The following is a 23785-nucleotide window of genomic DNA, read 5'->3' on the forward strand; positions in this document are numbered from 1 at the left end:
ACATTTCTACCAAATAACTACCAATCACATTTCTACCAAATAACTACCAATCACATTTCCACCAAATAACTACCAATCACATTTCCATCAAATGACTACCAATCACATTTCCACCAAATGACTACCAATCACATTTCCATCAAATGACTACCACATTTCTACCAAATGACTACCAATCACATTTCCACCAAATGACCACCAATCACATTTCCACCAAATGACTACCAATCACATTTCCACCAAATAACTACAAATCACATTTCCACCAAATAACTACCAATCACATTTCCACCAAATAACTACCAATCACAATTCCACCAAATGACTACCAGCCAATCACATTTCCACCAAATGACTACCATTCACATTTCCACAAGTAACATACACAATAAATTCCTCCAAATGACTACCAATCACATTTCCACCAAATAACTACCAATCACATTTCTACCAAATAACTACCAATCACATTTCCACCAAATGACTACCAATCACATTTCCACCAAATGACTGCCAATCCCATTCCCACCAAATAACTACCAATCACATTCCCACCAAATGACCACCAATCACATTTCCACCAAATGACTACCATTCACATTTCCACAAGTAACATACACAATAAATTCCTCCAAATAACTACCAATCACATTTCCACCAAATGACTACAATCACATTTCCACCAAATGACTACCAATCACATTTCCACTGAATGACTATCAATCACATTTCCACCAAATGACTACCAATCACATTTCCACCAAATGACTACCAATCACATTTCCACCAAATGACTACCAATCACATTTCCATCAAATGACTACCAATCACATTTCCACCAAAAAACTACCAATCACATTTCCACCAAATAACTACCAATCACATTTCCATCAAATGACTACCAATCACATTTCCATCAAATGACTACCAATCACATTTCCACCAAATAACTACCAATCACATTTCCACCAAATAACTACCAATCACATTTCCACCAAAAAACTACCAATCACATTTCCACCAAATAACTACCAATCACATTTCCACCAAATGACTACCAATTACATTTCCACTAAATAACTACCAATCACATTTCCACCAAATAACTACCAATCACATTTCCACCAAATGACTACCAATCACATTCCCACCAAATGACTATCAATCACATTTCCACCAAATGACTACCAATCACATTTCCACCAAATGACTACCAATCACAATTCCACCAAATGACTACCATTCACATTTCCACCAAATGACTACCAATCACATTTCCACCAAATGACTACCATTCACATTTCCACAAGTAACATACACAATAAATTCCTCCAAATAACTACCAATCACATTTCCACCAAATGACTGCCAATCCCATTTCCACCAAATAACTACCAATCACATTTTACCCCAAATGACTACAATCACATTTCCATCAAATGACTACCAATCACATTTCCACCAAAAAACTACCAATCACATTTCCACCAAATAACTACCAATCACATTTCCATCAAATGACTACCAATCACATTTCCATCAAATGACTACCAATCACATTTCCACCAAATAACTACCAATCACATTTCCACCAAATAACTACCAATCACATTTTACCCCAAATGACTACAATCACATTTCCACCAAATGACTACCAATCACATTTCCACTGAATGACTATCAATCACATTTCCACCAAATGACTACCAATCACATTTCCACCAAATGACTACCAATCACATTTCCACCAAATGACTACCAATCACATTTCCATCAAATGACTACCAATCACATTTCCACCAAAAAACTACCAATCACATTTCCACCAAATAACTACCAATCACATTTCCATCAAATGACTACCAATCACATTTCCATCAAATGACTACCAATCACATTTCCACCAAATAACTACCAATCACATTTCCACCAAATAACTACCAATCACATTTCCACCAAAAAACTACCAATCACATTTCCACCAAATAACTACCAATCACATTTCCACCAAATGACTACCAATCACATTTCCACTAAATAACTACCAATCACATTTCCACCAAATAACTACCAATCACATTTCCACCAAATGACTACCAATCACATTCCCACCAAATGACTATCAATCACATTTCCACCAAATGACTACCAATCACATTTCCACCAAATGACTACCAATCACAATTCCACCAAATGACTACCATTCACATTTCCACCAAATGACTACCAATCACATTTCCACCAAATGACTACCATTCACATTTCCACAAGTAACATACACAATAAATTCCTCCAAATAACTACCAATCACATTTCCACCAAATGACTGCCAATCCCATTTCCACCAAATAACTACCAATCACATTTTACCCCAAATGACTACAATCACATTTCCACCAAATGACTACCAATCACATTTCCACTGAATGACTACCAATCACATTTCTACCAAAAAACTAACAATCACATTTCTACTAAATGATTACAAATCACATTTCCATTAAATTACTACCAATCACATTTCCACCAAATAACCACCAATCACATTTCCACCACATAACTACCAATCACATTTCCACTAAATAACTACCAATCACATTTCCATCAAATAACTACCAATCACATTTCCACCAAATGACTACCAATCACATTTCTACTAAATAACTACCAATCACAATTCCACCAAATGACTACCAATCACATTTCCATCAAATGACTACCAATCACATTTCCATGAAATAACTGATCCCATTTCCACCAAATAACTACCAATCACATTTCCACCAAATAACTACCAATCACATTTCCACCAAATAACTACCAATCACATTTCCACCAAATGACCACCATTCACATTTCCATCAAATGACTACCAATCACATTTCCATGAAATAACTGATCCCATTTCCACCAAATAACTACCAATCACATTTCCACCAAATAACTACCAATCACATTTCCACCAAATGACTACCAATCACATTTCCACCAAATGACTACCAATCACATTTCCACCAAATGACTACCATTCACATTTCCACAAGTAACATACACAATAAATTCCTCCAAATGACTACCAATCACATTTCCACCAAATGACTACCAATCACATTTCCACCAAATGACTACCAATCACATTTCTACTAAATAACTACCAATCACAATTCCACCAAATGACTACCAATCACATTTCCACCAAATGACTACCAATCACATTTCCACCAAATGACTACCATTCACATTTCCACAAGTAACATACACAATAAATTCCTCCAAATGACTACCAATCACATTTCCACCAAATGACTACCAATCACATTTCCACCAAATGACTACCAATCACATTTCTACTAAATGATTACAAATCACATTTCTACCAAATAACTACCAACCACATTTCTACCAAATAACTACCAATCACATTTCTACCAAATAACTACCAATCACATTTCCACCAAATAACTACCAATCACATTTCCACCAAATGACTACCAATCACATTTCCACCAAATGACTACCAATCACATTTCCATCAAATGACTACCACATTTCTACCAAATGACTACCAATCACATTTCCACCAAATGACCACCAATCACATTTCCACCAAATGACTACCAATCACATTTCCACCAAATAACTACAAATCACATTTCCACCAAATAACTACCAATCACATTTCCACCAAATAACTACCAATCACAATTCCACCAAATGACTACCAGCCAATCACATTTCCACCAAATGACTACCATTCACATTTCCACAAGTAACATACACAATAAATTCCTCCAAATGACTACCAATCACATTTCCACCAAATAACTACCAATCACATTTCTACCAAATAACTACCAATCACATTTCCACCAAATGACTACCAATCACATTTCCACCAAATGACTGCCAATCCCATTCCCACCAAATAACTACCAATCACATTCCCACCAAATGACCACCAATCACATTTCCACCAAATGACTACCATTCACATTTCCACAAGTAACATACACAATAAATTCCTCCAAATAACTACCAATCACATTTCCACCAAATGACTACAATCACATTTCCACCAAATGACTACCAATCACATTTCCACTGAATGACTATCAATCACATTTCCACCAAATGACTACCAATCACATTTCCATCAAATGACTACCAATCACATTTCCATCAAATGACTACCAATCACATTTCCACCAAATAACTACCAATCACATTTCCACCAAATAACTACCAATCACATTTCCACCAAAAAACTACCAATCACATTTCCACCAAATAACTACCAATCACATTTCCACCAAATGACTACCAATCACATTTCCACTAAATAACTACCAATCACATTTCCACCAAATAACTACCAATCACATTTCCACCAAATGACTACCAATCACATTCCCACCAAATGACTATCAATCACATTTCCACCAAATGACTACCAATCACATTTCCACCAAATGACTACCAATCACAATTCCACCAAATGACTACCATTCACATTTCCACCAAATGACTACCAATCACATTTCCACCAAATGACTACCATTCACATTTCCACAAGTAACATACACAATAAATTCCTCCAAATAACTACCAATCACATTTCCACCAAATGACTGCCAATCCCATTTCCACCAAATAACTACCAATCACATTTTACCCCAAATGACTACAATCACATTTCCACCAAATGACTACCAATCACATTTCCACTGAATGACTACCAATCACATTTCCACCAAAAAACTAACAATCACATTTCTACTAAATGATTACAAATCACATTTCCATTAAATTACTACCAATCACATTTCCACCAAATAACCACCAATCACATTTCCACCACATAACTACCAATCACATTTCCACTAAATAACTACCAATCACATTTCCACCAAATAACTACCAATCACATTTCCACCAAATGACTACCAATCACATTTCTACTAAATAACTACCAATCACAATTCCACCAAATGACTACCAATCACATTTCCATCAAATGACTACCAATCACATTTCCATGAAATAACTGATCCCATTTCCACCAAATAACTACCAATCACATTTCCACCAAATAACTACCAATCACATTTCCACCAAATAACTACCAATCACATTTCCACCAAATGACCACCATTCACATTTCCATCAAATGACTACCAATCACATTTCCATGAAATAACTGATCCCATTTCCACCAAATAACTACCAATCACATTTCCACCAAATAACTACCAATCACATTTCCACCAAATGACTACCAATCACATTTCCACCAAATGACTACCAATCACATTTCCACCAAATGACTACCATTCACATTTCCACAAGTAACATACACAATAAATTCCTCCAAATGACTACCAATCACATTTCCACCAAATGACTACCAATCACATTTCCACCAAATGACTACCAATCACATTTCTACTAAATAACTACCAATCACAATTCCACCAAATGACTACCAATCACATTTCCACCAAATGACTACCAATCACATTTCCACCAAATGACTACCATTCACATTTCCACAAGTAACATACACAATAAATTCCTCCAAATGACTACCAATCACATTTCCACCAAATGACTACCAATCACATTTCCACCAAATGACTACCAATCACATTTCTACTAAATAACTACCAATCACAATTCCACCAAATGACTACCAATCACATTTCCATCAAATGACTACCAATCACATTTCCATGAAATAACTGATCCCATTTCCACCAAATAACTACCAATCACATTTCCACCAAATAACTACCAATCACATTTCCACCAAATAACTACCAATCACATTTCCACCAAATGACCACCATTCACATTTCCATCAAATGACTACCAATCACATTTCCATGAAATAACTGATCCCATTTCCACCAAATAACTACCAATCACATTTCCACCAAATAACTACCAATCACATTTCCACCAAATGACTACCAATCACATTTCCACCAAATGACTACCAATCACATTTCCACCAAATGACTACCATTCACATTTCCACAAGTAACATACACAATAAATTCCTCCAAATGACTACCAATCACATTTCCACCAAATGACTACCAATCACATTTCCACCAAATGACTACCAATCACATTTCTACTAAATAACTACCAATCACAATTCCACCAAATGACTACCAATCACATTTCCACCAAATGACTACCAATCACATTTCCACCAAATGACTACCATTCACATTTCCACAAGTAACATACACAATAAATTCCTCCAAATGACTACCAATCACATTTCCACCAAATGACTACCAATCACATTTCCACCAAATGACTACCAATCACATTTCTACTAAATGATTACAAATCACATTTCTACCAAATAACTACCAACCACATTTCCACCAAATAACTACCAATCACATTTCTACCAAATAACTACCAATCACATTTCTACCAAATAACTACCAATCACATTTCCACCAAATAACTACCAATCACATTTCCACCAAATGACTACCAATCACATTTCCACCAAATGACTACCAATCACATTTCCATCAAATGACTACCACATTTCTACCAAATGACTACCAATCACATTTCCACCAAATGACCACCAATCACATTTCCACCAAATGACTACCAATCACATTTCCACCAAATAACTACAAATCACATTTCCACCAAATAACTACCAATCACATTTCCACCAAATAACTACCAATCACAATTCCACCAAATGACTACCAGCCAATCACATTTCCACCAAATGACTACCATTCACATTTCCACAAGTAACATACACAATAAATTCCACCAAATGACCACCAATCACATTTCCACCAAATGACTACCAATCACATTCCCACCAAATAACTACAAATCACATTTCCACCAAATAACAACCAATCACATTTCCACCAAATAACTACCAATCACAATTCCACCAAATGACTACCAGCCAATCACATTTCCACCAAATGACTACCATTCACATTTCCACAAGTAACATACACAATAAATTCCTCCAAATGACTACCAATCACATTTCCACCAAATAACTACCAATCACATTTCTACCAAATAACTACCAATCACATTTCCACCAAATGACTACCAATCACATTTCCACCAAATGACTGCCAATCCCATTCCCACCAAATAACTACCAATCACATTTTACCCCAAATGACTACAATCACATTTCCACCAAATAACTACCAATCACATTTCCACCAAATAACTACCAATCACATTTCTACCAAATAACTACCAATCACATTTCCACCAAATGACTACCAATCACATTTCCACCAAATGACTGCCAATCCCATCCCACCAAATAACTACCAATCACATTTTACCCCAAATGACTACAATCACATTTCCACCAAATGACTACCAATCACATTTCCACTGAATGACTACCAATCACATTTCCACCAAATGACTACCAATCACATTTCCACCAAATGACCACCAATCACATTTCCACCAAATGACTACAATCACATTTCCACCAAATGACTACCAATCACATTTCCACCAAATAACTACCAATCACTTTTCCACCAAATAACTACCAATCACATTTCCACCAAATGACTGCCAATCCCATCCCACCAAATAACTACCAATCACATTTTACCCCAAATGACTACAATCACATTTCCACCAAATGACTACCAATCACATTTCCACTGAATGACTACCAATCACATTTCCACCAAAAAACTACCAATCACATTTCTACCAAATAACTACCAATCACATTTCTACCAAATAACTACCAATCACATTTCTACCAAATAACTACCAATCACATTTCCACCAAATAACTACCAATCACATTTCCACCAAATGACTACCAATCACATTCCATCAAATGACTACCAATCACATTTCCATCAAATGACTACAATCACATTTCCACCAAATGACTACCAATCACATTTCCACTGAATGACTACCAATAACATTTCCACCAAATGACTACCAATCACATTTCCACCAAATGACTACCAATCACATTTCCACCAAATGACTACCAATCACATTTCCACCAAATGACTACCAATCACATTTCCACCAAATGACTACCAATCACATTCCCACTAAATGACCACCAATTACATTTCCACCAAATGACTACCAATCACATTTCTACCAAATGACTACCAATCACATTTCTACCAAATAACTAGCAATCACATTTCCACCAAATAACTACCAATCACTTTTCCACCAAATAACTACCAAACACATTTCCACCAAATAACTACCAATCACATTTCCACCAAATGACCACCAATCACATTTCCACCAAATGACTACAATCACATTTCCATCAAATGACCACCAATCACATTTCCACCAAATGACCACCAATCACATTTCCACCAAATGACAAATAACTACCAATCACATTTCTACCAAATAACTACCAATCACATTTCCACCAAATAACTACCAATCACATTTCCACCAAATGACTACCAATCACATTTCCACCAAATGACTACCAATCACATTTCCATCAAATGACTACCACATTTCTACCAAATGACTACCAATCACATTTCCACCAAATGACCACCAATCACATTTCCACCAAATGACTACCAATCACATTTCCACCAAATAACTACAAATCACATTTCCACCAAATAACTACCAATCACATTTCCACCAAATAACTACCAATCACAATTCCACCAAATGACTACCAGCCAATCACATTTCCACCAAATGACTACCATTCACATTTCCACAAGTAACATACACAATAAATTCCACCAAATGACCACCAATCACATTTCCACCAAATGACTACCAATCACATTCCCACCAAATAACTACAAATCACATTTCCACCAAATAACAACCAATCACATTTCCACCAAATAACTACCAATCACAATTCCACCAAATGACTACCAGCCAATCACATTTCCACCAAATGACTACCATTCACATTTCCACAAGTAACATACACAATAAATTCCTCCAAATGACTACCAATCACATTTCCACCAAATAACTACCAATCACATTTCTACCAAATAACTACCAATCACATTTCCACCAAATGACTACCAATCACATTTCCACCAAATGACTGCCAATCCCATTCCCACCAAATAACTACCAATCACATTTTACCCCAAATGACTACAATCACATTTCCACCAAATAACTACCAATCACATTTCCACCAAATAACTACCAATCACATTTCTACCAAATAACTACCAATCACATTTCCACCAAATGACTACCAATCACATTTCCACCAAATGACTGCCAATCCCATCCCACCAAATAACTACCAATCACATTTTACCCCAAATGACTACAATCACATTTCCACCAAATGACTACCAATCACATTTCCACTGAATGACTACCAATCACATTTCCACCAAATGACTACCAATCACATTTCCACCAAATGACCACCAATCACATTTCCACCAAATGACTACAATCACATTTCCACCAAATGACTACCAATCACATTTCCACCAAATAACTACCAATCACTTTTCCACCAAATAACTACCAATCACATTTCCACCAAATGACTGCCAATCCCATCCCACCAAATAACTACCAATCACATTTTACCCCAAATGACTACAATCACATTTCCACCAAATGACTACCAATCACATTTCCACTGAATGACTACCAATCACATTTCCACCAAAAAACTACCAATCACATTTCTACCAAATAACTACCAATCACATTTCTACCAAATAACTACCAATCACATTTCTACCAAATAACTACCAATCACATTTCCACCAAATAACTACCAATCACATTTCCACCAAATGACTACCAATCACATTCCATCAAATGACTACCAATCACATTTCCATCAAATGACTACAATCACATTTCCACCAAATGACTACCAATCACATTTCCACTGAATGACTACCAATCACATTTCCACCAAATGACTACCAATCACATTTCCACCAAATGACTACCAATCACATTTCCACCAAATGACTACCAATCACATTTCCACCAAATGACTACCAATCACATTCCCACTAAATGACCACCAATCACATTTCCACCAAATGACTACCAATCACATTTCTACCAAATGACTACCAATCACATTTCTACCAAATAACTAGCAATCACATTTCCACCAAATAACTACCAATCACTTTTCCACCAAATAACTACCAAACACATTTCCACCAAATAACTACCAATCACATTTCCACCAAATGACCACCAATCACATTTCCACCAAATGACTACAATCACATTTCCATCAAATGACCACCAATCACATTTCCACCAAATGACCACCAATCACATTTCCACCAAATGACTACCAATCACATTTCCACCAAATGACTACTCGTCACATTTTCACAAGTAACATACACAATAAATTCCTACCTTATAGGTAAGAGCAGCACTCTGTGCCTTCAATGTAGAAGTCTCTGCCATAGTTGTGTTGTACTTAGCTATCTGACTGCTGTAAGCCTTAGCTGTGGCTTCATCTAGACGAGTTTCAGCATAGACTATAGCACTATTGGCCGAGATGTTTGCACTCACTGCATTAGAGTATGCCTGATCCACTTTCTCCTGAACTTCGGTGACAGGATATTCACTTTGAATGTTGTCAATTTCAGTCAGTAAAACAGTATTCTGAATGTTCTCGTTTAATAATATATTATTATTGATCAGTATGTCAGCAGCTTCTCGTTCAGACTCAGCTACTTGTATAATGCTGAGAAGGTTATCGACTTCATTAGTCAGAGTCTGCACTCGGGTACCCGCTCCCTGGACAGAGTTGTATAATTCTTGTATATGGAACCAGGAAGTGTTCGCACTGCTGAAGTAAGCTTCTTGTGTAGCTAAAGGAATTGCAAGATCATTCTGAATCTGAGTAGGAGTCTTGAAAACTCCCGGAGCGACTTCAACATTTCCGTAAAATGTTGAGATCTGAGCAAGACCTAGAGTGACATTTAGAGCTTTCACTTGAATGTTATCCAGGATTTCAGTGAAATTTCCTACTTCAAACTGGATCTGGAATAAAAGAGAAAAAAATTAAAATAAGCTATGGAAGCGATCTGTAAATGTAAATTAGGAGGGGGACCCTGAATGGAACAGTTATTCGATTTTGTATAAAATGAAAATTTGAAGGCAGTGCGCAAAATGGAATGGCTATTTGAGCTTTGTATAAAATTGAGAGGGAGAACACAGAATGGAACAACTATTAGAGCTCTTTATGAATGGAATTGAGGGTATCCATAAAATATAATATTACAGTAGTCTAATCTGGACGTCAATCAGATCAATGAGAATCAACATGAATGGAATTGGGAAGAACACAGAATTGAACAGTTATTTGAGTTCTTTATGGAAAATGGAAATAGGAAGAGAGAATACAGGATGGAATAGATCACCAACAAATTGTGTTCTTTTTGAGTCTTAGTGAAAACATGCCTCATCACAATTTGTTATCATCAATAATTTAGAAATTAATAGCTATTTTAGGATCAAATTTTCAAAAGGTTTGAAAATTAAATTTAAAAATACCACATGTATGTGATGATGAATTAGACTATACAAGCTTGTAAAACATTTTGGGATTTCAGTTATTATTTTCAACAAATGAATTCTATTTGTCATAGTTGTTGATAAATAGTTATCAACACTAATAATTTTTAACTCTAAGAAATATTTATACAAAATTTATTTTGGAGAAAGAGCTTGTAGCAATAGTCATACATAGTTTTATTTATAATAATAATAAAATTGTATTAAGCAATGTTCACTGCGTCACACACCGCTATACAAAACATGAATACAAATCACATTAAGAGAAAAATTAACAGTATTATAAAAAATAAAATATAAAGTTTCCAAAACTTTAAAAGTAACATTACCATGAAAATCGGAATTAAATGAAGAATTGTCTTTTATACAAACGAGTTTTCAAACTTTTCTTAAAAATATTGATATTGATTGGCCGACGAATAGAGAGTCGAAGTTCATTCCACAAAAGAGAGTATATTTGCTAAAAGAACGACAACCTATGGGTTTTTTTTGGTACATTTTGAATCTTGTCTTTTCAATAACAAAAGATCAGTGTTACATGACCTGAGGCCACTATGACCAGTTTATAACGGTCAACCAAGTCTCATAAATAAATTGCAGCAGACTTATTTAAAATGTTATATATAGTCAACAGTACTTTAAAATTTATTCTCTTGCGAATGCATAACCAATGCAAATCATAAATTATGGATGTAATATGTTTTTTTTTTACAATTTGACGAGTCTTGCTGCTGCATTTTGAACAGATTGGAGTTTGTCTAGCTGAAATTGAGGGCATCCATAAAATATAATATTACAGTAGTCTAATCTTGAAATCACAAATGCATGGACTAGCTTTATCGTAGCCGCTTTATCCAATAGAGTCTGAATTTTTTAATGCGATAAAGAGCAAAGTAAGCTGACTTACAAATCTGATTAATATGGTGCCCCAAATCACCAATGCACTCTAAGATTACAGACTGAGCTAGAAAGATTTATATCAAACTCACAGATTCTCAATGAGTTCAACATCTCAATGTTATTCTCAAAGTGTGATGAAAATTGTATAACTTTTGCCAGGGTTGAGAATCAACATGTTTGATTTCAGCCATGCACGAATATCTTCAATACACTTCTCGATGGTTCTTATGGTTCTTATGGTTCGACTGATTGTCTTTTGACATCAACTTTTCATAAATGACATTTATTGAAAATTACAAATCTAATTGCTTCCATTTTTAATGTGTATGTATGATTATTAATTATTTAAGTTTAGGGAGTATTTTTTTCATTATTGGTGAAAAATGTTATTCATGACTTTTTCTTGAAAACAACCAGCACCATTCACTTTGACACTTGAATTTTTTTCATTTCATGATGATATCATCAATTCTCTTTTTTTTTTTTTAGTGATTTTGTCACTTTTGGGTAAAAAATGCTTTATACTTTATAATTTCTTTTTTAAATTGGCACTCAATTTCTTTACTACAATAATATATATGTAGTTCCTTGGGTGACTTCATTTCTCTAATAATAGTGAATATTTTTATACACTTTGGTGAAAATTGTATGATTGACTTTTAAAACTGTTTTTTTTTTTATACTTGACATGTGGATACTTTCTGTGACCTTGCCTTACAGGTCACTTGTATTTTTCATAAATAATATTTTTTTTTTGTGTGTGTATACAGTGCAAATAAACAACTAGCATTACCTGCTCAAAACCTTTGTTTAATTCAGACAACTTTCTGACCTCATCGGCAGCATCAGCGAGAACTTGTTCGGCATAGGAGAGATTACCCTGTATGTCAACTATAATCTGGTCTACAAGACTCACAGGCATGTTATCATAGTTCTCTAACAAATCCAAAGTTATCGCGTACTGTTCATTTAACTGGTCGCCGACTTCTTGGATAGATTCCGCCCAGTTGTAGAAGCACTCTGGACATGGGTCACAATCAGGCCATGGACCTAAGAAATACAGTAATAAATAAATTACATGTAAACTGTACATAAGCCATAGCTAATATCGCTATATTATGGATTGCTGATTTTTAAAATTCCGTAAAACCATAAAAATTGCATGGCTATTTTCTCTCTGAAATCTTCTGGCACATTGCTACTTAATATGAAATCTGATACTATCCCAATTTCAAGATTTTTATTTTAATTTTTGAAGTGAATACAAATTACTAAAATACATATTCTCAATGAATTTTTGATAAACATCAGTGAGAAAAAGCTAGAACACTCAAAATCATCACAATTGCCAATCATTATCACTAAAACGCACCATGTGACATACTCTGACACTAAAACGCACCATGTGACATACTCTGACACTAAAACGCACCATGTGACATACTCTGACACTAAAACGCACCATGTGACATACTCTGACACTAAAACGCACCATGTGACATACTCTGACACTAAAACGCACCATGTGACATACTCTGACACTAAAACGCACCATGTGACATACTCTGACACTAAAACGCACCATGTGACATACTCTGACACTAAAACGCACCATGTGACATACTCTGACACTAAGATGGTACAATCCTAATGCTTACTTCAATATTAAACATCAATTAATTGCTTTTAAAAAATAATTATTTTTTCTTTGGAATGAACAAAAATCTGTTAACAATCACCAATTATAAAACATACCTGTGAACACTTCATCAACAAATAAGTTACTATCTGTAAAGAAATGAAAACAAATAACATAAATTCTCTGTAGTATTATGTTTTAATATATTACAAATAAAACATAGCAAAAACTCGTAGATGCCTGATGATGGCAGACATGTTTCAATTTAATTTAAATTTATTTGCTTGCGGATTTACAACATAATAATGACCATATAATTATAAGAATAGACCATATTGAGGTTAGCATCATGTTCAGTCAAAAAATGTTTATGGTAAAGAATTATGGGTAATTTTGGAGGCAAGGTACATACCCATAATTCCTAACCATAGAACGGTTTGGCTGAATGCTTTGCTCTCCTCAAAATGGTTTATTGCTTTTTAGGTGTCTCCATGGAAACTGTTTACAGAAGTATGCATAATTTGTTTAAGTATTTCGTATCTAAGCAAATGGGATTTTAACTGACAGAAAACCGAAATACTTATTCTCACTGAAACAAGACAAAGATCCTGAAAACTACTGTAGATACCATTATTGTCACTTGTAAATTAAATATTTTTTTTCATTGATATAAATGAATAATACACAATATAATAAAATAAAATTATAAAACTGTCAATTTTATAGAAAAATTACAAAAAGTCGATCTAAGTTTGAAAAAAAAGAAAAACACTGATTTAAATATTTTGGAGCAGCATTTCATATATTGTCATTTTGACAAATTGTGAATCGCTACGGAGATAACATACTGTATTCTTACCTTCTCCGACTCTTCCACACTGGTCACAGGTTCTCCCAGCAATTGTGGGTTTATTACAATAACACTGTCCTGTTTCCAAATCACAGCTAATCTCAGATGAACCATTCACATTACAATTACACACTGTATGGGAATAAACACAAGCATTTTAATACAAAATTAACATTGTGTACTAAACTTACCTTCAGTTTTCTGGGGCACCTAATTTCAAGACTAAAAATTCTAAAATTGCCTTGGATAAATTAAACTACATTGTATTTTGAAGGGAAAACAAGTATTAAATTGAAGCGTCTTGGCAATTCTCTTCATAGCCTACATGAATTTTGAGTCCTGATATGTGCAATGTATTAAAAAGACATTCAAATTTCTGTTCTCTGCAAACCTGTCTGAACATTGCAATGATGTCACGCCCATTCTGGATAAGATGGTTCCAGCATTTCTATCTATTTTCTAGCTAGCTATAAAAAGTCAAAAGAAAACGGGCAGACGTGCAACCCAAGAAGAAGTCAGCGGCGTTTGAAACAGTTTTAGCGGAGTGTGGGTTGGTACAAATGATTTAAGACAGCTGAGAAACAAGGATTTCTAGAGAAAATGGACTGAAATAGAGATGGTATGCGTGTGTTTCGCAGAGTAAATATAAATGACATAGATTTTCAACTCCCAAAATACTCGAAAAAAAATGTGAAAATATTATGCATAGCCAAAAATGATTTGCATGTTCATTATTCTTGCTTAGGCATAATAGTGTGCAAACTTTCAGTAGCTGGTATGAGTTAGTTGAAAGATGATGGCAGTTTTATTTGAGGGGAGTTTGACATTGCAAGTTCGAAACATTGATGTTGGGTGTACTGCGTGTTTGGAACGTTAGAAATGTGTCGTACCTTCCCATTCGGTGACCTCGCGCAATAAGCGCAAGCACACAAACAATAAACGCACAAACGCTATCAATTTGGGAACCAGGAATTACTGAACAATTATGTGCAATGCATTATGGGACATATTTCAGAATCTTTTTTCACAAATACTTGTCTGGTGGCCCAAATTTTGTTTTTTTATTTTCTGTTTTAAAATAACATGATTAGAATTAATATGTTGCAAATAATAAAAAGAATAAATTGCAAACTTTAGTAATCAGTCACACCCTAAAGTGATATTACTTACTTGTACATTCAATGTCAATATCATAATATCCATCCATACACTGATCACACTGAAGACCGACTGCCTTCTCTTTGCAATCACATTGACCAGTTGCCTGAAAACAATAAAAATTCAGGTTATATATTGCATTTGTGCAATTATTGAACACTCTCACCCTAACTTTGTTTTTATCACGATATTATTAGTGTTTTTATTTATGATCAATTTTGTACTAATAATAAATATTTCAAATAATATATCAAATTATGATGCTCTTATCTGTTTTGCCTTTAGTGAGACAGGAGTCACTTACACCTTTTCTGACTGAAGCCTATCATCTTATACCAGACTCATCAGACTTAGCGCTATTTTTTTAGGAGGGTGCTTAGTCGAGCATCCCACTCAAAAAATTGGTCAAAAGGAAGGTATTGTTCACCATGTGCTAGATTAGGGGAAAAAGTACCACTTTTATGGTGGGATTTAAAATGAGAATTAAGTTGCATCATCATTGATTTCAACAACACTTTTACAATGAAGACACAAAAATGGTCACAAAACATGTGCATATTTTTTTACAATATTAATTGTGTACCACCAGAATCTATAAGGTTAAAATTATTAGAGTCTGTTGAAACACAGTCAAACTCTTCATCATTATTATTTATTGTGTTTGATCATACGCAAAATCTTGCGATGCAAGGCATTTTTCGCCATGATGATTTCCACATGATGATTTCCACATGATGTGGCCTGCAACATCGTCCTTTAACCTGATAGGTCAAGTCTGTTATTGACCAACCAGAATGAAGTGTTGGACCGACCCAATTCTCTGGGAATCCCCAATGGCATTCTGGTATCGCAATGCGAAAATGAACTATCGATGTCAAAGTACTATCTGCTAGAATTGATTTTGGCAAGGTTACTGTGGTCTATGGGCACTAAACCGAACACATGAACGCAACAATAGAAATGCCCCAAAAGTGGGGTTGGACACTTAGTCGAGCGTGGGCGCCGAGTCCGAGTATGATAAAAAAAGCTGAAACCAATGTGAAAAGTTAAAAATTAACAAAAAAATGTTGGTAAATACTAATTTTATACAAAACAAGTGTTTAGAACAAATCTAAACTGATTACAGTTTACGTTGATTTCTGTGACGCAATTGGTCAGAACAAATTCAATTGATGCATTTCTTTTTTCACAATTAAAACATTCACAGCATAATTTGATTTCTGTGATGCCATTGATAGATGCACGCATGGAACTCACATAGAATTGGTGTTTTATTGAATACATGGATATCAAAGTCTCATATTAGTACACTTAGTAGATGTACACTTATACTTACAGGATCACACTGCCAGTGTCCTGGTAGTGTCCCAATGCTATGACAGTCGCATTCAGTGCAGCCATCTCCACTTTCAAATCCCCAGCTCCTATCAGCACATTCAGTACACCTATCACCTTCCACATTTGGTTTACAAATACATAACCCGGTATCCTGGCTACAGTTGCCATAACCACCGACTAAGTCACAATCACATGCTGCAGTATAGATATATAATAATATTTAACTTAGATGAACTGAGAGGAAAGTCGTTTTTTAAATTAACTTCCTTAGTTTACATCAAATGGAGAAACACTCAGAATGCAAACGACTGCATTTCAAGCGATATCTTTCACTAAATTATGACAAAAAGAGAAAAAACAATGCACTTATCAGACAGTAACAACATTATCTCAAACGACAACTTATTGATATTACAGTATGAATAGAATAACATTTTCTTAATGAAGTAGTATCGACTATCAACGGTTATATAGAGTTAGCACTTTAATAAAACTAAAATTTTGGTAGCAAATTTATTTCAATTTTACATTGTGTTCCCCGCAATCTATATTAAAAAATCATAATTACCTTGGCAGTTATCAATTGTTCCCCAAAATCCAAATTTACAGACTTCACAGTGAAGTCCTTCAGTATTATTCCAGCAGGTAGAGCACTGCCCGGTTACACTATCACATTCCTGGGGACTGAGATTACAGAAACACTCCTGGCATACTCCACCTTCATTCTGATGAAACAAAAAAATGAACAAAATACAAGTGTGGCTGCTTGCCAGATTGTTATGGGTGATGTATGTTGCCATAGCGATAAATAATTTTTCAAACAATCAGTGAGAAAGATACTGATAAAACCAGATAACCATAGTCCATGATGACAAATGGCAGATTAGTAGCAGCCAGTCAATTACATGTACGGTACTACTGATAACACCTGATTGGAGCAAAAACAATCACTCGGCATAGTAACCAATGGCAGTTACAATGAGTGTAAAATAATAATCATATGACTGTTTTCCCGAATAAGCACCGTGTGATATTTATTTTACATTGTAACAGCCATTGGTGACTATGCCAAGTGGTTGTTTTGCTTCACTCCAATGTTATCACTAGTAATAGACTTTGATAGATAGATATTGATCAAGAGAGAGCCCCTTTTATTAACTTGTTTTTGTGACTCAAATAGTGTTCCATTTTGTCACATCCTCATGTCCATTGTCCTATTATGTAACCATGGTTACAGAATGTTGGATGCAATGACAGGAGAGAGCAGAATACATTTTGAGAGACAAAAACAAGTCACATGGGTTTCTCACAAGATCTCAACAAGATCTTAGTGACCATTTGCTTCTGAAATCTATTTGACACTATTAACCTATAGTGGCTTTGAATCAAGATTGAGATAGATGCTTACTGTATAATCTTCTGGTGTTCCATAGTAACCTGTCTCACATGTCTCGCAGCGTTCACCCTGATGACCAACAGCACAGGTGTCTTGACAATTGAATCCCATTTCTGCAAGGCTATCGGCGACACACACGTCAGAGAATGAATTCTCCCCTGCCGGACCGGGACACATACATGGATGACAGTCGTCTGGAAATTAATATTAAAGTCAGTGCTTGGCGGGAATGGAAATATGCATTACTGGCCAATGAGAATAAACATTTACATGCAGATGAATTTACAGCCATGCAAACTTTTCGATTCGTAACCCACTCTTACAAAATACAGTCTGTAATATTTACAAGACAATTATCATACTCACCAGGCGTTCCACCCTCAGCGTCACCATAGTAACCAGGCTTACATACTTCACACTGATCCCCAGCCGTGTTATGAATGCATTCTACACACACACCAGTATCCGGATCACATCCACGCTCACTGTGTTCATTGCATGTACATGGTATACACGTGGCAAATGGCCCCATTGATGGGTCATCTCTTGTGTATCCAACAGCACACTGCTCACAAAACGTGCCCTGCAAACAAACACAAAGCACGTAAGCATGACTATAGGTTGAGACAGTCTTATTTAATCAATATCTGATGCATTCCTTCAAGAGATGAACTGGTATTTTGAAAACACAAATACAGTACAGTAAAAAAACTTTATTTTAGCTGGAATTAATTTTCGCTGAAAAAGTATTTTGGGGGCTTTGTATAAAATTTATTTTTACTGATTTTTGATGAGTTGAATGTGAATTATAGGAAAAAAGGGTATATTTGCTGCATTTATTTTTACTCAATCATTCCTTCAGTGAAAATATCGAAAATAAAATATTTTGCTCTATTAACCTTTACACCAACAGTTCCTTCTTTTCATCACAAATTCAACAATAGTTCTGTTTATAGTCTGCACATATATTGGGACAAAAATAGCCAATTTTTTTAGTAAAAATTGAAAATTGATTTAACTTGTGTCTGTTGGCACCAAAATTACAGTTCATTTTCTAGAAATATAGAAGAATATCAGAAAAAAATGCTGAAAAATTTTGGGTAAGAAAATCTGGTAGTGAATAGGTTAACAAAGGATTTGATATCATGAAAACATCATCTAAAACTTACTGTATACTCTGGTGGACATGTACATAGTTCAGCATTGTCAATTGGTGTATCAGACAGAGACGCATTTGCAACAGAATAGTCCAGGCGTACAGCATACAAATTAGAACTTGTACCTTCTAACTGCAGTGAAAAAAAACACAAAATTAAGTGATATTTCTATAAATATAATCTGCTGTAATGGTCCAATATATTTGGTAAAATTGGTCCATCTAGTTTTGTTTTTATCTTTTGTAAATACATTAGAATAATCAATCACAGTAGACGATACACAGTGGTGGTGCAGTAAGCTAGTTGTTGATTGGATAACTAATCATGCATAGAGCTAGTAAGGTGGTGTCTGATTGGTGTACTTACTGAAGTATACTTTGCTCTGATGTAGATGTTTTCTATCCCAGCAAGAATAGTATAGAAGTCTTGAAATACAGGTGTTTTACCATCTCCCATACGCCATGATTCATCCAACTCATTCAGTGTATACTTTAAACAAACAGATAGAATTATTAACATTCCACCAGCTTGAGGAATGAACATGATTCTGTCATCCTGGTGCCCTACTACCAAAATGGCAGGTGTGATGTTTTAGTCGTGATAAACTTATACAACTTGCATTACAAACAATAGGTAAGTTAGGGGGTCACATAATTTACATAACAACATAAATAAGTAACTGAGTGGTCTTCAATAACATTACAAACACAGTTAAGCAGGGTAATCCACTGGAAAAATTATTATATATTAAATTGCTACATGTAATGAACATCATATACAATGAAATATGTCTGATAACTGATAAAACTGATTGAAGGAGCAGATTATAAACGTCTTTTATAGATGACTTACGGTGTAGGTGGTTGCCGTGGTGTTTGGATTCTCTGGCAGACTAGCTACAAGCGGCTCAGTGGCATACATTCCATATATGAACACATCGCCTACATCTGAAATGGTCTGATTTTCAAGCTGTGATTGACTGATAGTAAACGACAAAACCTGTCCATAGGCAGTTCGCTTGTCTCCATTATATGGCTCAGATGAAACAAAGAATAGTTCAGTTGCATTCGGTGGCTCAGTCATTTTTAAAACAAACCTGAAGCAACAAAATATTATTATTATTTAGAGAAAGTTATTAGTAAATCCTAATTTTGATCAAAACCTGCAGCCAATAGAAAATCGTGTCTATTTGGTAAAAAATTAACCAAAATGTACATAAAAATGTGTAAACTGTTACACTAAAATTTCAACATTAAAAAATCATGGCCCTGGAGGGGTTACAAATATGGCTAAATATTTTGAGATTTTTCGGTACTCAATTCAATATTAAACTCTAGCATTTATACACTGTTTCCAAATTTTGGATATATTCTGCCGTTTCAATTTATACATGTGTTTGTCTGCGATTCGTTGATAGTCTGTGGGTGAAGTTATCCACACAAGCGCAAGCGTTTTAGAGAAGACGTCATACCTTGACATATCCCCTTCCACTACAGCGATGTCCTCAACTTCCACATCCTCACCACCTTCTATTGCGGTTGAACCACTCCATCTAGGGGCCACGGCTACCTCTTCAAAAAGGGACCAATCGGTGTACAAGTTCAAGTAATAAAAATCAGTGGCAGTGGTGCAGTTTGTAGAATGTCCAGAACACATACATGGTATACATCCAAGGCTGCTCCAGGGACCCAGCCCATAATATTCTGAAATCAAATTACCAATAGTGCTCTTGAAACTGGCAGTGGCATTTCTGATTTTTATATATTACATGAAATGCATAAAAGTAAAATGTCAAACTGCAATGTACTTGTAACAGACATTGCAACTAATCTGTCATGATTCTCATAGTAGCCTAAAAAGCAAGCTTTGCATGTTTGCACAGGAAAGTTGACACCTGTCCCTTCCCAAAGGAAAGCTTCCGATCAAAAGCAAGCCCGGTCAACAATGCAAGTCCTGGGCTGGCTTGCTGGTCCTTTGCCCGCGCCAACAATGAGCCAGCTTTAAGTAAAAGTGTGCTTGCATAGTACTGTTAGGACAACCATTCATTGTTGTACATACTGTATTAGGTTTATTAGATTAGAATAGAGCAATATTATTATTTCTCACTACTGAATGCATTTTCTATCTTGCATACATTCACATAAGAACACATTTTTGTCCATGCTTCAGTATATAGCAAAGATTCTAGCAAACGTGACTTTCATTATAGCTGCAATAAACCAATCATTATCAGACATGCACCATTGTACATGTAGAGTCAATAAACACCAGAGAAACATAATGCAAAAGACTGCAAATAATGACACCAGAATTCACATATTTGCAGCTCAGTAGAAGCATATATACAAAACAGAATTTGATATGAAAAAAAAAACTATCAACAAACGAGTTGCTCTCTGATTGGTCCAACTGTTGGGTGTTAGGGTTCAGTAGCCAATCAGGTACAGTCGGTTAAAGCTTTGCATTGACTCCAAATTTGCAAACTTTAGAGATGGTCCCTATAAATTAAACTTACCCTTTTGACAGCTATCACAATTATCCCCTTGTGTCGCAATTGTACACGTACACGTGCCATCATTGGAATTGCATTCACTAGCAGTCGTACCATACACGTTGCACTCGCATGCCGTGCACCCATCAGTCGTTAAATTATAAAACCTATACAGTAAAATTTAAAAATTCTGAAATTACTGTAACTATCAAGAGATGGATACAGACAATGTCATTATAACAGAGACAGTTGACATCAAACATATATAATTTATTTTGTATTTCAAGCAAAACTGTCTTTAAAAAAAAAAATCACTAACATGAAAAATAAAATCAATATTTCATAATATGAAAACATTTTTAGTAAACAAATTAGAGATGTTCTGTAATTTTTAACCTCTTCCATAATTTCATACAAAAGAATTTTCACAAATACAGTAGTCAGGAAAAATGCTAAAATGAATTATAAAATATCTTTCTTTAAATAACAACAATTTCAACACATTTCTAGTTTACTCAATCTTTGGGTTGCAGAATTTTGTCAATTCTTTTTGTCAATCTGTCAATTCTCGGGGCAAAGCTACGTCAAGGAAAGACACGTCCCATGTACCATGTATTTCTATGAGCTATATGCGAGCTGCTGAAGAACGCCGATCGAAGAGTTGGTGAAGGTCGAGAAAACAACCAAATTTATATATGTTGCATATTTTAAATCTTCTTGCACTGTTCAGGAGAGTCTCAACAACTATACCAAAGCACACTTTTTTGAGAGTTTTCTACCACTGTTTTCGCTGGTTGTGGTTGTCAAGATGATAAAAAATGCCAGGATGTTAGTTTCCGACAGTATACTTACCCTGCTTGACATACATCGCAGGACACACCTCCAATGCCAGATTTACAATCACACTGTCCATCATTGCTACATCTGTTATTAAGGGAATATTCAGATTCACATACACAGGGAGTGCAGCCAGAACCTTGAGGAGGGGTCAAAACGAAAAAAATGTTTGACATCAATATTAGATAACATAAGCAATAAGTGAAACAGTTGGGTTTGGCATTTATTTGTGTAGAATCTCTATATGATATGTATGACAAAGATTGGGAAGGGGGGGGCTTGTTACAAGAAAGTTTGTCCAGAAAACGAGGTTTTACCTATTCTGTAAAAGACATTTCAGTTAATTAACCTTTTCACCACCAGACTTTCTCGCTCAAATTTTCTGCACTTTTTTCTAATATTTCTGGAAATGAGCCCTAATTTT

At 35.2% G+C, this 23785-nt stretch overlaps 1 protein-coding gene across 1 annotated transcript in view; it reads right to left on the reverse strand.

Moving 5' to 3' along the window:
* Positions 1–23785, reverse strand: part of LOC100373405 (laminin subunit beta-2-like) — a gene marked incomplete at its 5' end in the record, with an annotated part of 59893 nt that overhangs the window by 10437 nt on the left and 25671 nt on the right. Inside the window, 15 exons of the mRNA XM_085491981.1 lie at positions 10429–11061; positions 13289–13545; positions 14251–14283; positions 14994–15116; positions 16155–16248; positions 17479–17675; positions 18049–18205; positions 18889–19070; positions 19243–19459; positions 20046–20165; positions 20400–20522; positions 20886–21129; positions 21505–21736; positions 22549–22691; positions 23377–23500. Coding sequence (XP_085348107.1) covers positions 10429–11061; positions 13289–13545; positions 14251–14283; positions 14994–15116; positions 16155–16248; positions 17479–17675; positions 18049–18205; positions 18889–19070; positions 19243–19459; positions 20046–20165; positions 20400–20522; positions 20886–21129; positions 21505–21736; positions 22549–22691; positions 23377–23500 — 2879 coding nt within the window. The remainder of the gene's footprint in view (positions 1–10428; positions 11062–13288; positions 13546–14250; positions 14284–14993; positions 15117–16154; positions 16249–17478; positions 17676–18048; positions 18206–18888; positions 19071–19242; positions 19460–20045; positions 20166–20399; positions 20523–20885; positions 21130–21504; positions 21737–22548; positions 22692–23376; positions 23501–23785) is intronic.

Source organism: Saccoglossus kowalevskii, chromosome 17 (assembly GCF_978046115.1).
Source record: "Saccoglossus kowalevskii chromosome 17, keSacKowa6.1, whole genome shotgun sequence".
Taxonomy (NCBI): domain Eukaryota; kingdom Metazoa; phylum Hemichordata; class Enteropneusta; family Harrimaniidae; genus Saccoglossus; species Saccoglossus kowalevskii.